Source organism: Nerophis ophidion, linkage group LG13 (genome assembly GCF_033978795.1).
Source record: "Nerophis ophidion isolate RoL-2023_Sa linkage group LG13, RoL_Noph_v1.0, whole genome shotgun sequence".
Taxonomy (NCBI): Eukaryota; Metazoa; Chordata; class Actinopteri; order Syngnathiformes; family Syngnathidae; genus Nerophis; species Nerophis ophidion.
In genome coordinates this window covers 45,074,603-45,096,680 of record NC_084623.1, presented here as the reverse complement: position 1 = coordinate 45,096,680, position 22,078 = coordinate 45,074,603, and the positions used below count along the sequence as shown (strand labels likewise).

The 22,078-nt window shown below is 39.5% G+C and overlaps 1 protein-coding gene across 9 annotated transcripts in view; it reads right to left on the bottom strand.

Annotated features, from left to right (window-relative positions):
• Positions 1–2,450: 2,450 nt before the first annotated feature.
• mecom (MDS1 and EVI1 complex locus) overlaps positions 2,451–22,078 on the bottom strand; it is a 494,327-nt gene continuing 474,699 nt past the window's right edge. For all 9 annotated transcript variants that reach the window (XM_061919015.1, XM_061919013.1, XM_061919014.1 and 6 more), the window contains 5 exons: positions 20,831–21,000; positions 15,821–15,965; positions 9,435–9,671; positions 8,067–8,253; positions 2,451–4,118 (listed from right to left, as the gene is read on the bottom strand). In XM_061919015.1, coding sequence (XP_061774999.1) covers positions 3,984–4,118; positions 8,067–8,253; positions 9,435–9,671; positions 15,821–15,965; positions 20,831–21,000 — 874 coding nt within the window. In that variant the 3' untranslated portion in view covers positions 2,451–3,983. The remainder of the gene's footprint in view (positions 4,119–8,066; positions 8,254–9,434; positions 9,672–15,820; positions 15,966–20,830; positions 21,001–22,078) is intronic.

The window sequence follows — 22,078 nt, the reverse complement described above, 5'->3', positions numbered from 1 at the left end:
ATTGTAAGTGTATATTGTGTTTTTTATGTTGATTTAATAAAAAAAATTAAAAAAATACAAAATAAAATATTATTTTTTTTAAATTAAAAATTCTTCTGCGGCCCGGTACCAATCGGGCCACGCCCCCCGGTGGTTTGGGACCACTGATTTAATCCATTTAATATGTAATTTATATACACAGTAGGGCAAAAAAGTATTTAGTCAGCCACCGATTGTGCAAGTTCTCCCACTTCAAATGATGACAGAGGTCTGTAATTTTCATCATAGGTACACTTCAACCGTGAGAGACAGAATGTGGGGAAAAAAATCCAGGAATTCACATTGTAGGAATTTTAAACAATTTATTTGTAAATTATGGTGGAAAATAAGTATGTGGTCAACCATTCAAAGTTCTCACTGATGGAAGGAGGTTTGGGCTCAAAATCTCACGATACATGGCCCCATTCATTCTTTCCTTAACATGGATCAATCGTCCTGTCCCCTTAGCAGAAAAACAGCCCCAAAGCATGATGTTTCCACCCCCGTGCTTCACAGTAGGTATGGTGTTCTTGGGATGCAACTCAGTATTCTTCTTCCTCCAACACGACGAGTTGAGCTTATACCAAAAAGTTTTATTTTGGTTTCATCTGACCACATTACATTCTCCCAATCCTCATGGATGATACAGCAGATCCATTTTGGTATAAACTCAACTCGTCATGTTTGGAGGAAGAAGAATACTGAGTTGCATCCCAAGAACACCACACCTACTGTGAAGCATGGGGGTGGAAACATCATGCATTGGGGCTGTTTTTCTGCTAAGGGGACAGGACGATTGATCCGTGTTAAGGAAAGAATGAATGGGGCCATGTATCGTGAGATTTTGAGCCAAAACCTTCTTCCATCAGTGAGAGCTTTGAATGGTTGACTAAATTCTTATTTTCCACCATAATTTACAAATAACTTCTTTAAAATTCCTATAATGTTAATTCCTGGATTTTTTTTTCACATTCTGTCTCTCACAGTTGAAGTGTACCTATGATGAAAATTACAGACCTCCGTCATCATTTTAAGTGGGAGAACTTGCACAATTGGTGGCTGACTAAATACTTTTTTGCCCCACTTTATTTCAAATTGTTTTATCAGACTTAGACTTCCTTTTTATTGTCTTTCAAATTTGAACTTTACAGTACAGATAAGAGCGAAATTTCGTTGCATTATTAGCTGCATTATTGCCAACACCCCCGATTATCCCGAGAGATTTCCGGAGTTTAATGCTTCTCCCCGCAATCCAACATTCTCCGATTTTCACCTAGTTGATAATATTGAGGGCGTGCCCTGATGGAAAACCCTCTAAAACTCGTCGCCGCGTCCGCTTTTACACACTCCTATCTGCGTGCCAGCTGGTCACATGCAGTATGCAGCCTCTGGTGATAAACGAAAGTGACTGCAAAACATACTTGGTCAACAGCTATACAGGTTACACAGAGTTGTCATATAAACTACTTTAACACTCTTACTAATATGCGCCACACTGTGAACCCACACCAAACAAGAATGAAAAACACATTTCGGGAGAACATCCTCACAGTAACACAACATAAACAGAACAGATACCCAGAATCCCATGCATCTATGACTATTTCCTGGCTATATTATACACCCCCGCTAGCACCAAACCCCACCCACCGTGCGTCGGGGGCGTGTATAATATAGCCAGGAAGAGTCAGGGATGCATGGGATTCTGGAAATAATCGGGGGGGTCGGCGATTATGCAGCTGAGACACATCAGAGTGGCCAAAGAGCCGCGGGTTGCCGACCCCTGCTATAGTGCCTCAGTAGCATGTGGTTTATGCATGTAAAACTCAAATTTAGTCTTTAAAATAGTCCTTCTATGAATTGGCAATGTCTTGACGGTGCCGATTCATGCAAATCAATGCATATTTTGGCTAATTTTCGTCATTTTAGCCAATCAAATTCTTCTCTGAGCAGTACGTCTAATCCAAACTTTTGTTTGTTTCTTGTGTGGACAAAACAGAAACGGCAACGACAAACAAGCTGCTCAGGCAAATCTTATTGTTAATATAGATGCCCATACCTGCTGTAGAGATTATTCTACAAAAGAGAAGTGTGAGATACTTTTCTTTTTGCTTTATTTGTATTTGACTTTATTAAATGTTTGGATATATTTGAGTGTTTGGCACAGCCGGACTGGAGCAGGAGCGGGTAGAAAATAAAATAAATAAAAAAAACGGGAGAGAATTTGTAAGGACAAGACGACAACAAAAATAAAAGGAACAAAACAAAATTTAGAATTACAGAATTATAAATAAATAGACAAATGGATATTCTGGCTACATTATTTCAACCCGAAGTGGGCAATGAGTCCAAAAGTCTGAGGACCCCTTGGTATAAATAAACAATGCTTGACCGGTTTTGGAGCAAAAATGAAAGGAAGTGAGACGCGTCGATCCACATTGTAGTCCTTTATTTAGTTGTTCCTCCCACAGTATTTGAATTGAAATGCATAACAGTTACATTGTAAAAAGCATTGAAACAAAAGTACCTCAACTTGCCGATTACTCTTTAAAATTGGTTATAAACAAGGACGACAAAAAAAACAAAATCTGGTCCCTCAAAACGGGAGAATAAATGCACAGGTTTTTTTGAAAATGATACGTTTGGCACAAGGGTTTATTTAACAAGAACTGAACGTCACACGGGCTTGCAGACAACCGTAGAAAAAGTCAACACAAATCATGCGCTTATGAAACAAACTGATGCCGGGGGTTGTTGTTTTTTTGTCGCGTAACATTTTTTTTATTTTGTATTTTTTTACAATTGTCATAGAAAAAAAAAAAAAGCTAACATCTATTCATGAAACCGGTTCCATTTAAAAGAATAAGGAGTGAGTTGAAAGTTCAATACTATCTGGCACTCAAATCTAGAGGGAAAAAAAAAAAAAAAAATGAAGACAACGATTGGGCCCGCTGAGGAATCTCCCATCACTCGGGCTTGGAGCAGTGCTATTCAGAAAAACAAACTACATCGTTTGCCGAGAAATAAATACAATCGTCAACATACAACAGCAAACAACGACGACGACGACACCGACAAAAGAAAATACAAAAAAAAAATTAAAAATCATGATTGTCTAAAATGAAAAGAGACACGAGCATGGAGGAGCTAACGACGAGCATTCAAGCGATTTAGTGGCATTGTTGGCTGACTAGGACGGACACGAGAGTCTGGGGGGCGGGGGGAGATGCCCTTTACAGAACAACACTTAACTTCAGCACTGGCTACTTATTCTTCTCATCCACTAAAATGAAATCTATTTATAACCTTTCACAGACAGCGCAGACGCGGCAGGGTGGACAAGTGTGTAGAGTGCAATGATTGCGCAGCAGAACTGCAGAAATACAGACGGGGGAACTGGCCTGATTGAACTTTATGATCAGTACTTGTTGTTTTTGACGTTTTTACGATACCAAGTCGTGTCTTGCTACCGCCCTTCATTACGTCAAGTGCATTTCTTTTTTTGTTTTTTTTGTTTTGCCTTTTTGAGCAAAACACCCTCGGGGGGGTTGAACTGACTCTTTAAAATACAGTTTTGAGTACAGTTCAACACCTTTGCCTTTCAGACAAGTCCAAAATGTTGGCCCTGCTGCAGTGAATGCCATCAGCACATCTTCCGTGTCCACCAGCTGCCTTCGCTGTGCAAACAGAGAGAATAAATACCACTATTATTACTTTAGAATTATTATTTCCACCACACCGCTGCCGCTGTCTTGGTCGGAAATCGATTTTTTTTTAAAGGTCTCTGAGGGACGTTTTTTTCCGGGCCCTGCGTTGTCTGTACGAGGCGCTCCACTCGGCAGTCGGGTTGGGCCGTGGTTCTGCTTAGCAGTCACACCGAAGACATTTAGGTGGGCCTGAAGTGGCCTCCCTGTCCCGTGAGTCAGGGTATGGGGGGGGGGGACTTGAAAGGTGAGGGGGCGTCATCATACGTGGCTGAGGGACTGGAGGGCATTGGATTCAGCGGCAGCCCGGGCCAGACTGTGCCATATGGTGGCAGGCGTGTGCGAGGCGGGATGGAGAGAGTCCTTTTCGGCCAGAGACAGCATCATGGCGTACGCCTGGGAAGAGAACGGGATGTCAGTCGGTTGCCATACACCATGGGTCACCAACGCGGTGCCCGCGGGCACCAGGTAGCCCGTAAGGACCAAATGAATAGCCCACTGGCCTGTTCTAAAAATAGCTCAAATAGCAACACTTACCAGTGAGCTGCCTCTATTTTTAAAATTGTATTTATTTACTAGCAAGCTGGTCTCGCTTTGCTCAACATTTTCGATTCTAAGAGAGACAAAACTCAAATAGAATTTGAAAATCCAAGAAAATATTTCAAAGACTTGGTCTTCACTTTCACTTTCACTTTCTAAGGTTCTCATAGTCATTATTGTCACCGACGTCCCACTGGGTCATTATTGTCACCGATGTCCCACTGGGTGTGAGTTTTCCTTGCCCTTATGTGGGCCTACCGAGGATGTCGTGGTGGTTTGTGCAGCCCTTTGAGACATTGATTGATTGATTGATTCACTTGTTTAAATAAATTCATTTATTTTTTTGCTTTGCTTCTTATAACTTTCAGAAAGACAATTTTAGAGAAAACATACAACCTTAAAAATTATTTTAGGATTTTAAGACACATATACCTTTTTACCTTTTAAATTCCTTCCTCTTCTTTCCTGACAATTTAAATCAATGTTCAAGTCATTTTTTTATTTTTTTATTGTAAAGATCAATAAATACATTTTGATTTAATTATTAACTTTAGCTTCAGTTTTTTCGACGAATAATATTTGTGAATGAATGAATGATCTTTATTGTCATTGTGCATGTACCGGTACAGGTCCAACGGAATTTAGGTTGCTTCCCTGAGGTGCTTTGCATTTAAAAAAAACAAACCTCACAATATACAGAAACAACACCATATACACAATATACAACGTGGCCTAAGACCACTCTAAGAGGCAATGTAAAGAAAACAAAAAAAAAACAAGACAATAAAAAGTATAAAGTGACTAGTGAAACCGACTAGAGAGGAGTAGTGCTGATTCCCAGTGTGCTGAGGGGGAGGGAGTCAGTATTCCTACCTCCTATGCTGTGCAGGCTTTTTATTGTGGATAAAATATGTAAATAAATATGTTAAATATTTTCCAGTTGGCGTGTAAACGCTGATTGCACAGTCCCGGATCGTGATTGACCGGTGGCTTCCTCATGTTGCACATGAGGGAGTTTTTTATTTTTATTTTTTTAGTTACATTCCAGCTGCGTTTAGTGCAGTTATGGCCCGGGGGTAGAAACTGTTCTTCAGTCTATTCGTGCGGGTTCGCATGGTTCTGAGACGTCTGCCGGAAGGCAGCCGAGCGAAGTGGCTGTTGCCGGGGGTCGGATGGGTCCTTGAGTATGTTGGCTGCCTTCTTCAGTGTCTTCTTGTGAAATATTTCTTCAAACTTATTATGATTAAAATTAAATACAAAAAATTCTGTCAAATCTAGAAAATCTTTACAATCAAATTTAAATGTTATTGCAAAGTCTTTTGAATTTCTTTTAAAATTTTTGTTCTGGAAAATCTAGAAGAAATAATGATTTGTCTTTGTTAGAAATATAGCTTGGTCCAATTTGTTATATATTCTAACAAAGTGCAGATTGGATTTTAACCTATTTAAAACATGTCATCAAAATTCTAAAATTAATCTTAATCAGGAAAAATTACTAATGATGTTCCATAAATTATTTTTTTAATGTTTTCAAAAAGATTCGAATTAGCTAGTTTTTCTCTTCTTTTTTTCGGTTGAATTTTGAATTTTAAAGAGTGGAAATTGAAGATAAACTGTTTCAAAATTTTATTTTAATTTTTTCCCTGTTTTCTCGTCTCTTAAACCATTCAATTAAGTGTTTTTTTCATCATTTATTCTCTCCAAAAAACCTTACCTAAAAGGAAAAAATATGTACGACGGAATGACAGACAGAAATACCCATTTATATATATATATATATAGATTTATTTATTAAAGGTAAAATGAACAAATTGGCTATTTCTGGCAATTTATTTAAGTGTGTATCAAACTGGTAGCCCTTCTCATTAATCAGTACCCAAGAAGTAACTCTTGGTTTCAAAAATTTTGGTGACCATGGGTGCCCAAACTTTTTCTGCAGGCGAGCTACTTTTCACTTGACCAAGTCGAGGGGATCTACCTCATTCATATATAGATGTTTTTGTTGAAAAGTTAAAGGTGTTTTATAATAATACAAGCATGTTTAACATGTACAGATTCCTTTCTGTCATGAAGACAAGGTTATAAGTTGGTGTATTACCTGATTCTTATGACTTGCATTGATCTACCATGAATTGATTATCGTGGACCCCGACTTAAACAAGTTAAAAACGTATTCAGGTGTTACCATTTAGTGGTCAATTGTACGCAATATGTACTGTACTGTGCAATCTACTAATAAAAGTATCAATCAAGCAATTAATTGGAATCAGACAGTAGTGCTGATAACGTCCACATTTTCTGTCCAATACTATATGAGCGTGGTTGGTTTTTGGCATTTTTTTTGTCTAGCTTCCATACTCGTTTTTATAAACTTTACAAGAAATACCCTTATTTTGCTAGCGCAGGCAGGATGAAGCAGCGCTTTTATTGTGAAGACAGGAACTGTGCAGTCGGTCTTTAGCGTTGTGATGGCAGGTACGATGCGAGAGTCTGTTGAAATAAAAAGTGTTTCTCGCCTTGCCCTCGATCAACCAGCGTTATCTCAAAAGATCTTCGGGTGCCGTGAATGTCAATCAAATGACGAAAGTGACGTCTTAGTGAAGATTGATGATCACAAATTTTTAGGTATATTTTTTTAATGCCAGGCCGGCGATCGACTGACACACCTTCTACAATCAACCGGTAGCTCACGATCGACGTAATGGGCACCTCTGCCATACACTAAGGGTGTCCAAAGTATGGACCGGGGTAGCTAACTACAGGCAAAAGCTAGGGCCACCCTTGTGATTTGCCGTAATGCCTTAACATTTTTTTTACCAACATTGACAGTTGTCGTGACCGACCTTGACACTTTACTTGTTAATGAGCGAGGGATGTAACGGTAATGATAATTCGCGATAAAATTCCAGACGGTTAGTAATACCGTCTAATGATGTTTACACCCCCATGCTTCACAGTAGGTGTGGTGTTCTTGGAATGCAACTCAGTATTCTTCTTCCTCCAAACACGACGAGTTGAGTTTATACCAAAATGGATACATGGATGATACAGCAGAGGATTGGGAGAATGTCATGTGGTCAGATGAAACCAAAATACAACTTTTTGGTGCAAACTCAACTCGTCGTGTTTTGAGAAAGAAGAATACTGAGTTGCATCCCAAGAACACCATATCTACTGTAAAGCATGGGGGTGGAAACATCATGCTCTGGGGCTGTTTTTCTGCTAAGGGGACAGGACGATTGATCCGTGTTAAGGAAAGAATGAATGGGGCCATGTATTGTGAGATTTTGAGCCAAAACTTCCTTCCATCAGTGAGAGCTTTGAATGGTTGACCAAATACTTATTTTCCACCATAATTTACAAATACATTTTTAAAATTCCTACAATGTGAATTCCTGGATTTTGTTTCACATTCTGTCTCTCACAGTTGAAGTGTACCTATGATGAAAATTACAGACCTCTGTCATCATTTTAAGTGGGAGAACTTGCACAATCGGTGGATGACTAAATACTTTTTCGCCCCACAGTATGTATGTATATATATATATATATATATATATATATATATATATATATATATATATATATATATATATATATATATATATATATATATATATATGTATGTGTCCTGCCTTGTAAGAAAATATTTTTTGCCTTAGTGCCCTTCTAACTTGCCTTATTGCCCTAAAATATGCCTTGACCTAAAAAGTTAATATTGGAGGCCTACTAGCCCATCCATCAACTCATCGTCTCTCGCAGCACATTTACACAACACACTCTCTCGCATGGCAACACTCTTACCTGTGACTTGGACTTCCGAAAGAGCGGCTGCTTGACCGCCTCACTAAGCGAGGGGCGGCCGAACGATCGGGCGTCATCGTCACCGTCGCCGTCACTCATCTCGCTCTCATCCAGCTTGCGCATGTCGGAAAAGTGTCGGATCTGATCCAAAGCCGAGAAGCCACTCTGCTCGTCTTCATGTGTATAGCTGGAAAACATCAATCATTAGTTTGATTGATTGATTGAAACTTTTATTAGTAGTTTGCACAGTACAGTACATATTCCGTAAAATTGACCAGTAAATGGTAACACCCGAATAAGTTTTTCAACTTCTTTAAGTCGGGGTCCACGTTAATCAATTCATGGTAAGTCATACTTCCCAACCTTGAACACCTCTGATTTCGGTAGGTGGGTGATGGGGGACGTGGTCAGGGGTTGGACGAGGGGCGTGGTTAAGAGGGGAGTATATTTACAGCTATCCATCCATCCATTTCTACCGCTTATTCAATTGGGGGTCATGGGGGGCGCTGGTGCTTATCTCAGCTACAATCGGGCGGAAGGCAGGGTACACCCTGGACAAGTCGCCACCTCATCACAGTATGTGTAGAAATCTTTATTTATAATTTAAGCACTTGTTTATTTTTCAACAAGTTTTTAGTTATTTGTACGTCTTTTTTTCCAAATAGTTCAAGAAAGACCACTACAAATGAGCAATATTTTGCACTGTTATACAATTTAATAAATCAGAAACAGATGACATAGTCCTGTATTTTACATCTGTATCTTTTTTTTCCAACCAAAAATGCTTTGCTCTGATTAGGGGGTACTTGAATTAAAAAAATGTTCACAGGGGATACATCTCTGAAAAAAGGTTGAGAACCACTGCTCTAAAAGCCGTAGATGTTATTGTCACATATGTATGCACAGGAAATGGCAGTATTGTCCTGTTTAAGAGTGTCACAACATTGCTGTTTATGGCAGACAAACTGCTTTATGGTAGACTAAAATGTGACTGCTGTTGTTGTGTGTTGTTGCTGCGTTGGGAGGACATTAATGAGACTACCTAACAAGAAACGCACATAAGAAACCAAGAACTCGCCCTCGGTCATTCTACAGTTATAACGTCATTGGGCAGGCACTCTGTTTATATTGTGGGACAGCGGACGTGAAAACAGGCTGTCGACACGTCACTAAGGTCCGCATGGAGCTGAGGGGGCGTGGCCTCCAGCTCCGCCTGAATTTCGGGAGATTTTCGGGAGAAAATTTGTCCCGGGAGGTTTTCGGGAGAGGCGCTAAATTTCGTAAGTCTCCCGGAAAATCCAGGAGGGTTAACAAATATGTGGTAAGTGGATACAGTTGTGTTTGGGTCCGATGCTATGATTTATTTACCTGCTTGGCGAGATTTTGCAGCTCACGTCGTTTGTCGTACTGAAGTCTATTTCGTCTTGGATGATGTCGCCGCTGAGGTCATTGGAGGGCATCTCTTCCTGAGGTTTGTTCAGGGCGTTGCCAGGCTCCTCCCCTTCATCGTCAGCGCCGAGCTCCTCTGCGTCGTCGTCTACCAGGTCATGTGACCCACGGCTGGCCATCAGAGGCTTTTCTTCATCTAAAGCGACGCCATTGACCCTGCAGAGCAAGAATAATATGTACTTAACCGGGATGTTTCACCTTCCATGAAATCCCACTGAAAATGTTTTGTAGCAAGTAAATAAAGTGAACAAAAGACTTCATTTTTATATTTAGAATTTGAATCAGATTTGTGATATTTACATATTTTTTTAACAAAATAAAGTAGATAGTGCACAATACCCAAAGATAAAGAAAAACTACTATTGGCTTCCATTTAAATCTTTTGGTTTTGCACTCAAATACTTCCTGTATACAGAGACTTACTCTGAGTTTGTAAACAATAACAAAAAGGACCAACATTTTGCAATACTAATACCGTATTACCTTGAATTGCAGCCGGGGCGCTAATTAATTCAAAAACCTCTTCTCACTCCTGCACTTACTAAAGGCATGCGGTAAAAGTAAGCATGCGCTAATTATTTCAAAACCTCTTCTCACTCCGGCACTTACCAAAGCTATGCAGTAAAAATTTGAGTGTGATGTAAGCTTGGACCTTAAATCCTACTGAATAGTTTTTAATCTTCTTTGCTTTATGCGATTTCAAATTACCGGTATTGAAATCAACCTCCTCCATTTTGAAAATGATGACAGGGGAAGGTGTCACTCGTGACGTCACGAGTTTGACCAGGCGGTAATACTAAGCATGCGCTAATTATTTTGGGAAGCGGGTTTGACCCGGCAGTAATTCAAGGCAGGCGCACACTACATGCCCTGCGGCAATTCAAGGAAATACGGTAATAGGAACTACAATCAAATTACTTTAGTATTGTTTATATACATACTGGTGCCCAAAGATTCACAGGCCTACGAGGTATGGGCAGTATCGACATCTGCATCGATCAGCTTTACTTTACATCCAAACATTAGCTTTTTGTGCCTTCCTGCTCAGTGTGTGAAGGATGTTTAACCATTAATTTTCCTCGTCTTCCAGTGATAATGCTACTTGGAAAACAACTATTTTCTGCCAAGATGTTGAAGATTAGCAAAGATGTATCAAACTCAAGGCCAGGGGGCCACATCTGGCCCGCCATGTCATTTTTATGTGGCCCGCATCTATTTGTTTCTCAATGTAGTCAACTTTGTGTTTTGCCAGAAAAAAATAAATGTATTACATTACAAACAATGTGAGGATGTGAGGAGCTCTACAACCAGTGACGTCACGCGCTCATCATCTCCTACTTCCGGTAAAAGCGAGGCTTTTTTATTAGCGACCAAAAGTTGTGAACTTTATCGTCGATGTTCTCTACTAAATCCTTTCAGCAAAAATATGGTAATATCGTGAAATGATCAAGTATGACACATAGAATGGAGCTGCTATCCCCGTTTAAATAAGAAAATCTCATTTCAGTAGGACTTTAACTGGAGTGCTCTGCCTCTCCTCTTGTTTATTTTCACAACTATCTCCTATTCATCTAATAGGCAAAATATTTAGCTGACAGACCCCATTTGGAAGCTGAATTATGAGAGCGTTGCCAACCTGGCCCTGCTCTGCTTATCCCCGATGAGGGAAAGAGGGCCAGCTATCAAAACTGCCCCAGTCTTAATTTTGCCTTCTGTCTCAGCCCCACAGGAAACCACCATTTGCTAAATCATCTGGAACCGCGTTTGAGAGCGATTCACTAATCGCACTCAGGGATGTCTTTCGTCAGGTCCTGAAAGATCTCATAGAACCGTAGACGACAGATAGGAAAGTGACACACGTGATCCATTTTGAGCGTGTGCCGGACAGATCGGCATTTCGGGATGGTATTTATTAGGGGTGTGGGAAAAAATAAATTCGGATATGAATCGAATTGTTTATGTTGTGCGATTCAGAATCGATTCTAATTTTGAAAAAATCTTCGTTTTTTAAATTCAATTATTATTATTATTATTATTATTATTATCATTATTTTTTAATCCATCCAACAAAACAATACACAGCAATACCATAACAATGCAATCCAATTCCAAAACCAAACCTGACCCAGCAACACTCATCATCATCAGCCGTTGTCAGTCCACTGCTGGACGAAAGCCTCAGCATGTTTCTGCCATTTGGCGTACTTTTCATGCTGGTTATTAGCCTACACCTTCCACGCTGGCTTGGTGCGGGTTGGAAGGGGTATTTTTTTTATCAGAGATCCTTTTCCTAGACTAATTGCCTTACTGGGCTGTTGAACTTAGTCTGTCCTGTTTGTTGTCCGCGCCCCATTTACCCAGGGACCCGCTCAGCTTTATGGCGCTGACCGCCCGCCAGTCACAAGAGAAGGTGCAAACGGTTCTTTGTGTGCATTTTATAGACGTTAGTTGGGACTCACTAACCCCACACACAACATCCCATCTCATTCCTGGATGTAGTTTAACGTCATACCCAGGACACTTTAACGTCATACCCAGGACAACACTCAGAACTGCAATAAACAGAGCAATTGAGAGGAGACACAAACACGACACAGAACAAACCAAAAGTATTGAAACAAAAATTAATATTATCAACAACAGTATCAATATTAGTTATAATTTCAGCATAGCAGTGATTAAAAATCCCTCATTGACATTATCATTAGACATTTATACAAATTAAAAAAAAGTGTCACAGTGGCTTACACTTGCATCGCATCTCATAAGCTTGACAACATACTTTGTCCAATGTTTTCACAAAGATAAAATAAGTAATATTTTTGGTTCGTTTAATAGTTAAAACAAATGTACATTATTGCAATCCGTTGATAAAACATTGTCCTTTACAATTATAAAAGCTTTTTACAAAAATCTACTACTCTGCTAGCATGTCAGCAGACTGGGGTAGATTCTGCTGAAATCCTATGTATAGAATGAATACAGAATCCTTTTAAATCGGGAAAAAAAGATCGTTTTTGAATGGAGAATCGAATCGAAAAAATCGATATATTATCGAATCGTGACCCCAAGAATCGATATTGAATCAAATCATGGGAAACCCAAAGATTCACAGCCCTAGTATTTATGCTCCGTTGAGCTCACGGGGCGAAGACGAGAGCGCTGCGATTAAGAAAACAGATTCGCTAATTACGCTTTCAAACGTGGTAATTTGCTGAGGATAAAGTATCTATCAGGAGCAGTCAGAAGCGCAGCATTTTGAAAGGAAACACAGGCCGACCTTGTGACCCCACTCCCTATACCCTCTTCCTGTAGGCAGTCATGTTGGTTCCAGATGTGCCGCGCTACTCAACCCCACCCCTCCCCTCCGGGCTTCTCTTTTTGTCCTCCCGAGGCTCTCCAGCGCCGGCTCCGGCTCTCGCAGGCCAATCACGCAGCAGTCTGGGAGATCTCTATCTTGCCGTACAATCGGGCCTGTGATCGCACCGACGTGAGGCGCGTGAAAACAAACTCTGGGAGCCGAGCAGATTGCGCGACGGCTATCTGAGCGGATCGCAGCGCCAAGAATGTATTTGCATAATGCGTCGCCAAACTCGCATGCACAGAGACATCACCTGATTTTAATGAGGTTCTGTGTGTTCATGTACGGAACAGGAGATTTTCTTATGACCTAATATTGTTTTTTTTGTCTTCATTTATGGATTTAATAGAAAAAAACTTTTCAGGCAATAAGAAGCAGACCCTTTTTTCTCTGAGATGTTCTTATAATATTATAACTACCGCTTGTCCCATTTGGGGTTGCGTGGGGTGCTGGATCAATGGTAAGCACATATGTATATATGTGTATATGTATATGTATATATATATATATATATATATATATGTATACATATATATATATATATATATATATACACATAGGGCTTCACGGTGGCAGAGGGGTTAGTGCGTCTGCCTCACAATACGAAGGTCCTGCAGTCCTGGGTTCAAATCCAGGCTCGGGATCTTTCTGTGTGGAGTTTGCATGTCCTCCCCGTGAATGCGTGGGTTCCCTCCGGGTACTCCGGCTTCCTCCCACTTCCAAAGACATGCACCTGGGGATAGGTTGATTGGCAACACTAAATTGGCCCTAGTGTGTGAATGTGAGTGTGAATGTTGTCTGTCTATTTGTGTTGGCCCTGCGATGAGGTGGCGACTTGTCCAGGGTGTACCCCGCCTTCCGCCCGATTGTAGCTGAGATAGGCGCCAGCGCTCCCCGCGACCCCAAAAAGGAATAAGCGGTAGAAAATGGATGGAATTTTTTTTTATATATATATATATATATATATATATATATATATATATATATATATATGTCTTAATTACATTATCCAGAGAATAGTGCTCGATACTGTGGTAGAGCGCAATATATGCTGTGGGCATATATATTGGTAACTGATGTTACAAACATCAGTCGTTTACCAAGCAAAGGTAACACGCAAGGACATTAACACATCCGACACATACGTAGGATTAACCGAAAGAGAGTTTAAAGCCAGATGGAATAATCACAAAGCTTATTTTAGAAACCAGAGCCTTCGGAATTCTACAGAACTCAGCAAGCACATTTGGAACCTCAAAGACAATAATGTTGGATATTCAATAACATGGCAAATTCTTGCATCCAGCACACCTTACAACAGTGGTAATAAAAGATGCAACCTATGCTTAAAAGAGAAACTGTTTATCACCCAGACCTGTCATCCCTCAACAAGCGCAGTGAAATTATATCAGCATGCCGTCACAGACGGAAACACCTCCTAGATAACACATGAGCCAATCACCACGCCCCTACGCCTGCCTGTACCTACCCACTCTGTGCCCTATACAGTATAAACCATGGTATGTGAATGCTCCCATTAAAATCTCCTGACGATTGAGGGAATCCCTCATGAAACAGTTCTTTAGAGATGAAGTGGTCTTGTGATCCCCCCCCCCCCACACACATACATATATAATATATATATATATATATATATATATATATATATATATATATATATATATATATTCAGGGTTTCCCACACATTCATTTATTTGTGGCGGCCCGCCAGGAAAGAATTACAGCCGCCACAAATAAAAAAATAAAGAAATAAAGAAAAATGTTTTATTTTTATTTTTTGGCCTTTTGACTCGCTGGACCGCTCAAAAAAGCAATGGGACTCTGTCTGTGAATGGAGCTTTTAGTTACATATTATATAAACATGTACATATTATATAAATATGTATATGAATATGTACATAAAGTGTTGTAATTATATTCCAACTCCGCGTTCTTCTTAGTCATCGCCCCCGCCGCTGCCAAAACTGCTGGAATAGGCACTTTTGGTAGCCTTCCACAAGTTTCTGGTTGAATTTTTGACCACTGCTCTTGACAAAATTCAGCTAAATGTGTTGGTTTTCTGACATGGACTTGTTTCTTCAGCATTGTCCACATGTTTAAGTCAGGACTTTGGGAAGTCCATTCTAAAACCTTATTTGTAGTCCGATTCAGCCATTCCTTTACCACTTTTGACGTGTGTTTGGGGTCATTGTCCTGTTGGAACACCCAACTGCGCCCAGGACCCAACCTCCGGGCTGATGATTTTATTTTATCCTGAAGAATTTGGAGGTAATCCTCATTGTTCATTGTCCCATTTACTCTCTGTAAAGCACCAGTTCCATTGGCAGCAAAACAGGCCCACAGCATAATACTACCACCACTATACTTGACAGTAGGCATAGTGTTCCTGGGATTAAAAGCCTCACCTTTTCCCTTCCAAACATATTGCTGGGTATTGTGGCCAAACAGCTCAATTTTTTTTTCATCTGACCACAGAACCTTCCTCCAGAAGGTCTTATCTTTGTCCATGTGATGTCAAAGGAATGGCTAAATCAGGATAGAATTAACTTTTTAGAATGGCCTTCCCAAAGTCCTGACTTAAACCCAATAGAGAACATGTGAACTTTTGACCACGACTGTATGTTCTGCACCAGATTAGAGGTAGATAGTTCATTTCCATCTGCAGTCCCTGGCTACCTAAATTAAAGAGATTTTAAATGTTACAATGTTTATATTCTAGTGCTCTCTGTCTCTTGTGTTGGTGAGCTAAATACATTTTCCCACCTCGGTGGACAATAAAGATTTATTCTATTCTATTCCTTAATTGGACGTTTTACAGACTGGCCGATATATATATATATATATATTTTGCCGATATGTGCTTCTAGTTGTACATATAGTAATTTTCACTGGTGTCACGCTCTGCTGTGCATACGATACGTACCCTTCTTCAGAGGGGTCAGGTGATGTTTGGCTCTGGCCTGTGTTGCTGATGAAATTTCTTATTTCGTTAAAATAAGAGTCTTCTTTGTCGTCCAATATCGCGCTGCTTCCGTCCGGTTCAGACTGTGGCGATGACATTGCAGTGCCTGCACGAAGAAACGAGAACAAAACATTTTATTTTTCAACTTCTTATTTTTTGTTACAGCTTTGGACAAACTGCATCAAAAGAAGAGAGGGTCAGGTAACTTTGGGCATTGCAAAATGTGAAAACTAAGGAAGGTCAAAGGAAGGTTTATTGCTGCATAAAAATACATATTTTTTTGTAAAATGTTTTAAAACTTGACAGAATTTGGTGAATTAGGAAATATATGAAATGCATTTTAATTATGATATTCAAGTAAAAGATAATACATTTGAAATACAATTGAACTGAAATAGGTTAAATTAGGGGAATAAAAGCTACTAAAATTACATTAAATTAAATAACATTGATTTTAATGACATTTTATTCAATTAGCTTAAATACAAGTAAACACAATTAATAAAATACACACAAAATGTAATATATTTACGTTAAAATAATATCATTAATTTAAAACATTCATAATATGATGTCCAAAAATTATACAGCAGAGCTATCAAACATACTGGCAAATACCATCCATCCATCCATCCATTTTCTACCGCTTGTCCCGTTCGAGGTGGCAGGGCGTCGCTGGAGCCTATCTCAGCTGCATTCGGGCGGAAGGCGGCGTACACCCTGGACAAGTCACCCTAAAACTTTTAATTTGGTAAATAAATGGAATAATTTAATTTAAATATATTTGAATCGAATTTGATTTAATTATCCATCCATCCATCTTCTTTCGCTTATCCGAGGTCGGGTCGCGGAGGCAACAGCCTAAGCAGGGAAACCCAGACTTCCCTCTCCCCAGCCACTTCGTCTAGTATTAATTAAGTAAAATTTAACACAATTGTATAAAAACTTTTATAAAATTAGGTTAATAAAGCAAAATTAAATAAATTTAAATATAATTTTAAAAATCTAATTGAATTACGTCAAATAAAATTAATTCAATTAGAATTTTCATATCACTTTGATGTATTTTTATATCATCTTGTAGAACCTGTCAATGATTTTCAAACATAATTGTTAAACAACAAGTACACAGAAATATGATGTCCCAAAATTATAGCTTTGCCAAGCCCAGTGGTTAATGGCAAATACATGATACATTACACTAAGTTAAGTAAAATTAAATAAAAATAAATACAATGTAATTAAGTACAATTTAATTTAATTAAGTCAAATTACGTACAATCGAATACAATGTTATAATATCAATATCATTTCACTTAAATTAAATATACTTGAATTAAGTTAAATTCAATTGATTTAAATCAAAATCTTCCTGCAACTCTAAGATATTTTTATCTTAGCTTGTAAAATTAGTCAATTTTAAAATATAATTGTTAGAAGTACACAAAAATATTATGTCTCAAACTTACAGCGCTGTCAATAGTGGCTAGTAGAATTTTAGAATTGTCTGCATACACATTTACTGTACAAACATACATATACACATACAGTAAATATATATTTACAGTACAAACATACATATACACATACTGTGCCGTACAAACATACATATACACATACAGTAAATATATATTTACAGTATAAACATACATATACACATACTGTGCCGTACAAACATACATACACACATACTGTACATACAAATACAGATACATTCATGCATATAATCACGTTTCATCAAACATATATTAACTTTGTTGCCCTAGGGCGGGGGGCGGCAACCCTTAGCTCTGGAGCCGCATGCGGCTCTTTAGCGCCGCCCTAGTGGCTCTCTGGAGCTTTTTCAAAAATATATGAAAAATGGAAAAAGATGAGGGGAAAAAAACATATTTTTTGTTTTAATATGGTTTCTGTAGGAGGACAAACGTGACACAAACCTCCCTAATTGCTATAAAGCACACTGTTTGTATTAAACAGGCTTCACTGATTCTAGTATTTGGCGAGCGGCGTTTTGGCCTACTAATTTTGGCGGTCCTTGAACTCACTCTAGTTTGTTTACATGTTTAACTTTCTCCGACTTTCTAAGACGTGTTTTATGCCACTTCTTTTTCTGTCTCATTTTGTCCACCAAACTTTTAACGTTGTGCATGAATGCACAACGGTGAGTTTTGTTGATGTTATTGACTTGACATATGTGGTCACTGCATGACTGCCATCTAATCGATGCTAACATGCTGTTTAGGCTAGCTGCATGTACATATTGCATCATTATGCCTCATTTGTAGCTATATTTGAGCTCATTTAGTTTAATTGAAGTCCTCATAATTCAATTGATATCTCATGACACACTATCTGTATGTAATGTGGCTTTTAATTTTTTGCGGCTCCAGACGGATTTGTTTTTGTATTTTTGGTCCAATATGGCTCTTTCAACATTTTAGGTTGCCGACCACTGCCCTAGGGGAAACTGGGTAACATATGGCATACTGACAAAGCTTAACCTATCATTACTATAACAATCTACAAGGTTAATATAGTTGGCTTCTCTTTCTTCCCCTCCATTTATCTGCTTTATTTTGTATTTCAAGTTAGCATTACGAATATGTATTGTTGCATTTGAAACAATTGTATTGTTGATAAAAGAGGTAATTATTGTTAATATTCATAATCAATAGTGCTATTTCTGTTGGTATTTGTATTGCTCCATTTGTAGTGTAATTATATTAATTGACATTTCTGTATTATAAATATTTATTTCACTAACTACTTCTTTGCTCTCACTTTTACCATCATATTTGTGTCATACCCTATTTGCTGATGTTGTTATTGTTGTGTGTCATGATCCGTGGCCCGGATCATGTGTTGCTATATTCTGATAGTTTTGGACTCCCTTAGTTACTAATTTTGTGCACACTTGTTTGTTTTTAGTTATTATGGGTGCTCATTGTTTCCACCTGTCTCTGATTGGTGTTCGGGACGCTCACCTCTTTCCCGAGCACTAATCAGAGGGACCATTAAATCCTGCCTTTGCCGGTCAGTCGGCCTGGCTTCGTTGTTTGCTATATGCAACCTGTTACGTCTGGTCTTCGTGTTTCCAAGCTCATGATTCCTGCTATAAGTTTTTTCCTTAGCTTCCCGTGCGATTGGCACGCATTCCTTTTACTTGTTTTCTGTTTTTGGTACTACGCGTTATTTTTTGATGATTTAATCATGGTCCTACCTGCACACCTTGTCCGGAGGGGTCCGTCTGCATCCCGGGAGAACAAACCCCGCAGTAAGCTGATACCCCCACCCGCCGTGATATTGTGTTTGCTCTTGTTGTTGTCTTTCTGTCTTATCCCGCAATTTACCCCTCTGTCTTCTTTTTTACTACATTCTATCCCCTCCTGCTCTGGCCCGGCTGCACCAAATAACAATATAAATCCATTTAATAAAGTCAAATACAAATAAAGCAACAACAGAAGTACCCAACACTTCTCTTCTGTAAAGTAAATGTGTACAGCTGATAGGGGCATCTACAGCAACAATATGATTTGCCTGAGGTGCTGGACAGGAAAAAGAAAAAAAAGAAATGAAGAATCGTCTGCATCAACGTTTTGCCGCTCAATGTTTGGCTGTTTGTCTTATTTGAGGGAGTACTTCAATATCACTCGCTGTCCAATGTGTCATTCTGCTGATTCAGCGTCTGTCACGTCCACGAGCTGTGTTGCTGATGAAAGCAACTCTTTCAAAAACATTATTTTGTGCTCTTGTTAAAGGGAAACATTATCACCAAACCTATACAAGCGTCAATATATACCTTGATGCTGCAGAAAAAAGACCATGTATTTTTTTAACCGATTTCCGAACTCCAAATGGGTGAATTTTGGCAAATTAAACGCCTTTCTGTTTATCGGTTTTTTGCGATGACGTCAGAACGTGACATCACCGAGGTAATACAGCCGCCATTTTCATTTTCACATTACAAACACCGGGTCTCAGCTCTGTTATTTTCCGTTTTTTCGACTATTTTTGTGGAGGGTGTAACAACACTAACAGGGAGGGATTCAAGTTGCACCACTGGCAAGAAATGTGCCGCCAGACCCCCATTGAATGTGCCAGAGTGTCTGCACATTTTACCGGCGATGCTAAGACAGACATGGCACAGAGATGTATGGATAACCTGCAGATGCATTTGCAACGATTAAGTCAACGAAATCACAACGGTGAGTTTTGTTGATGTTGTTGACTTATGTGCTAATCAGACATATTTGGTCGTAGCATGACTGCCAGCTAATCGATGCTAACATTCTACGCTAATCGATGCTAACATGCTATTTACGCTAGCTGTATGTACATTTGAAACTAGATACCCACATTTAATGCGAAACAAACACTTACCAATTGACGGATTTAAGTTGCTCCAGTGTCACAAGATGCGAAAGTCCTGATTGTTTGGTCCGCATATTTTACCGGCGATGCTAATAAGGCAGACATGCTATGGGCCACTTCATTAGGTACACCCATGCTATGGCCGAATAGCGTCAATAGCTATTCGCTCAATAGCTTCAATTTCTTCTTCAATTTCATTTTCGCTATCTGCCTCCATACTCCGACCATCCGTTTCAATACATGCGTAATCTGTTGAATCGCTTAAGCCGCTGTGGTAACTGCCATGTTGTTTGTACTGGCAGCCCTGTATGACGTCACAGGGAAATAGACAGTCGCATCGCAAATAGCGAAAATCAAGAACTTTAAAGCTTTTTTTAGGGATATTCCGGGAGGTGTAAAATATTAAAAAAACTTCGAAAAATAAAACAAGCCACTGGGAACTGATTTTTATTGTTTTTAACCCTTTTGAAATTGTGGTAATGTTCCCCTTTAAGCGAGATGGCAGATTTACGTGAACACCGTTTAATAGTTCAGCTTTTGAAATAATTTTGCAGGCATTGAATGAGTCACACAGAAAGTGAGACCGCGGTCGCTGCTCACCTGACAGGTTACCGTTCTCATGCTTCTTGAGGTGGCGATCCAGGTTGGTTTGCTGACCGAAGCAACGGTCACATAAGTGGCACTTGAACGGCTTCTCCTTGTTGTGGATGTTGCGAATGTGCCTCTGCAGGTTGGAGGAGATGCTGAAGGAGCGGTCGCAGTATTTACACCTGCAGGAATAAAGGCATATTTTAAGGAGGGAACATATAGGAACTTAAAACTAGAGGTGTCTGATAAATGCTTTAAAACAGTGGTCTCAAACTATATTTGCCTGGGGGTCACTGGATGCAGACACTGGGTGAGGCTGGGCCGCAAGAAAAGATGACTTAAAAATTCTAACATGCACGTTTAATGGATTCACCTTCTTTGAACGACTTACGCACGCTACCAACAGATTAGTCAAATCTCCCCATTTTTCCAGGTGACACCCGAGTTTAGAGGCATCTCCCGACAATTTCCTGGGGCAAGTGTTGTCCAAATACTAGTCCTGATTTACACCCAGTTAACAATGGCATAATCAATCAATCAATCAATCAATCAATGTTTATTTATATAGCCCTACATCACAAATGTCTCAAAGGACTGTACAAACCACTACGACATCCTTGGAAGAACCCACATAAAGGCAAGGAAAACTCACACCCAGTGGGACGCCAGTGACAATGATGACTATGAGAACTGTGGGGAAGACCTCAAATGTGGGCAACCCCCCCCCCCCGCCCTCTAGGGGACCGAAAGCAATGGATGTCCAGCGGGTCTAACATGATACTGTGAAAGTTCAATCCATAGTGGATCCAAGTTCCGGGTTAGCGCTGCCTTTACTGACTTTTACTACATGTCATCGCTATCGACTTAACATCATATTTACACCGTGCCGGCCTGGTTATATATAATAAGACACTTTGGTTGACACACGTGAGTGACTGCAAGATATACTCGATCAACAGCCATGCAGTGCGTATGTTCTCCCGAAATGTGTTTGTCATTCTTGTTTGGTGTGGGTTCACAATGTGGCGCATATTTGTAACAGTGTTAAAAGTTGTTTGTACAACCACCCTCAGTGTGACCTGTAAGTATGCCTTGCAGTCACTGACACGTGTTTGCAGAAACCTTACAGAACATGTGGCTGAGACTGTATGCTGTATGTCTGATGAAAAGGTGGATGCTATGACTTGTGTTCATAAAAGCCAAACACAGAAATGTCTGGAATGGTACGCTGTTAGTACAAGATGTAGAGGGCGTCAAAGG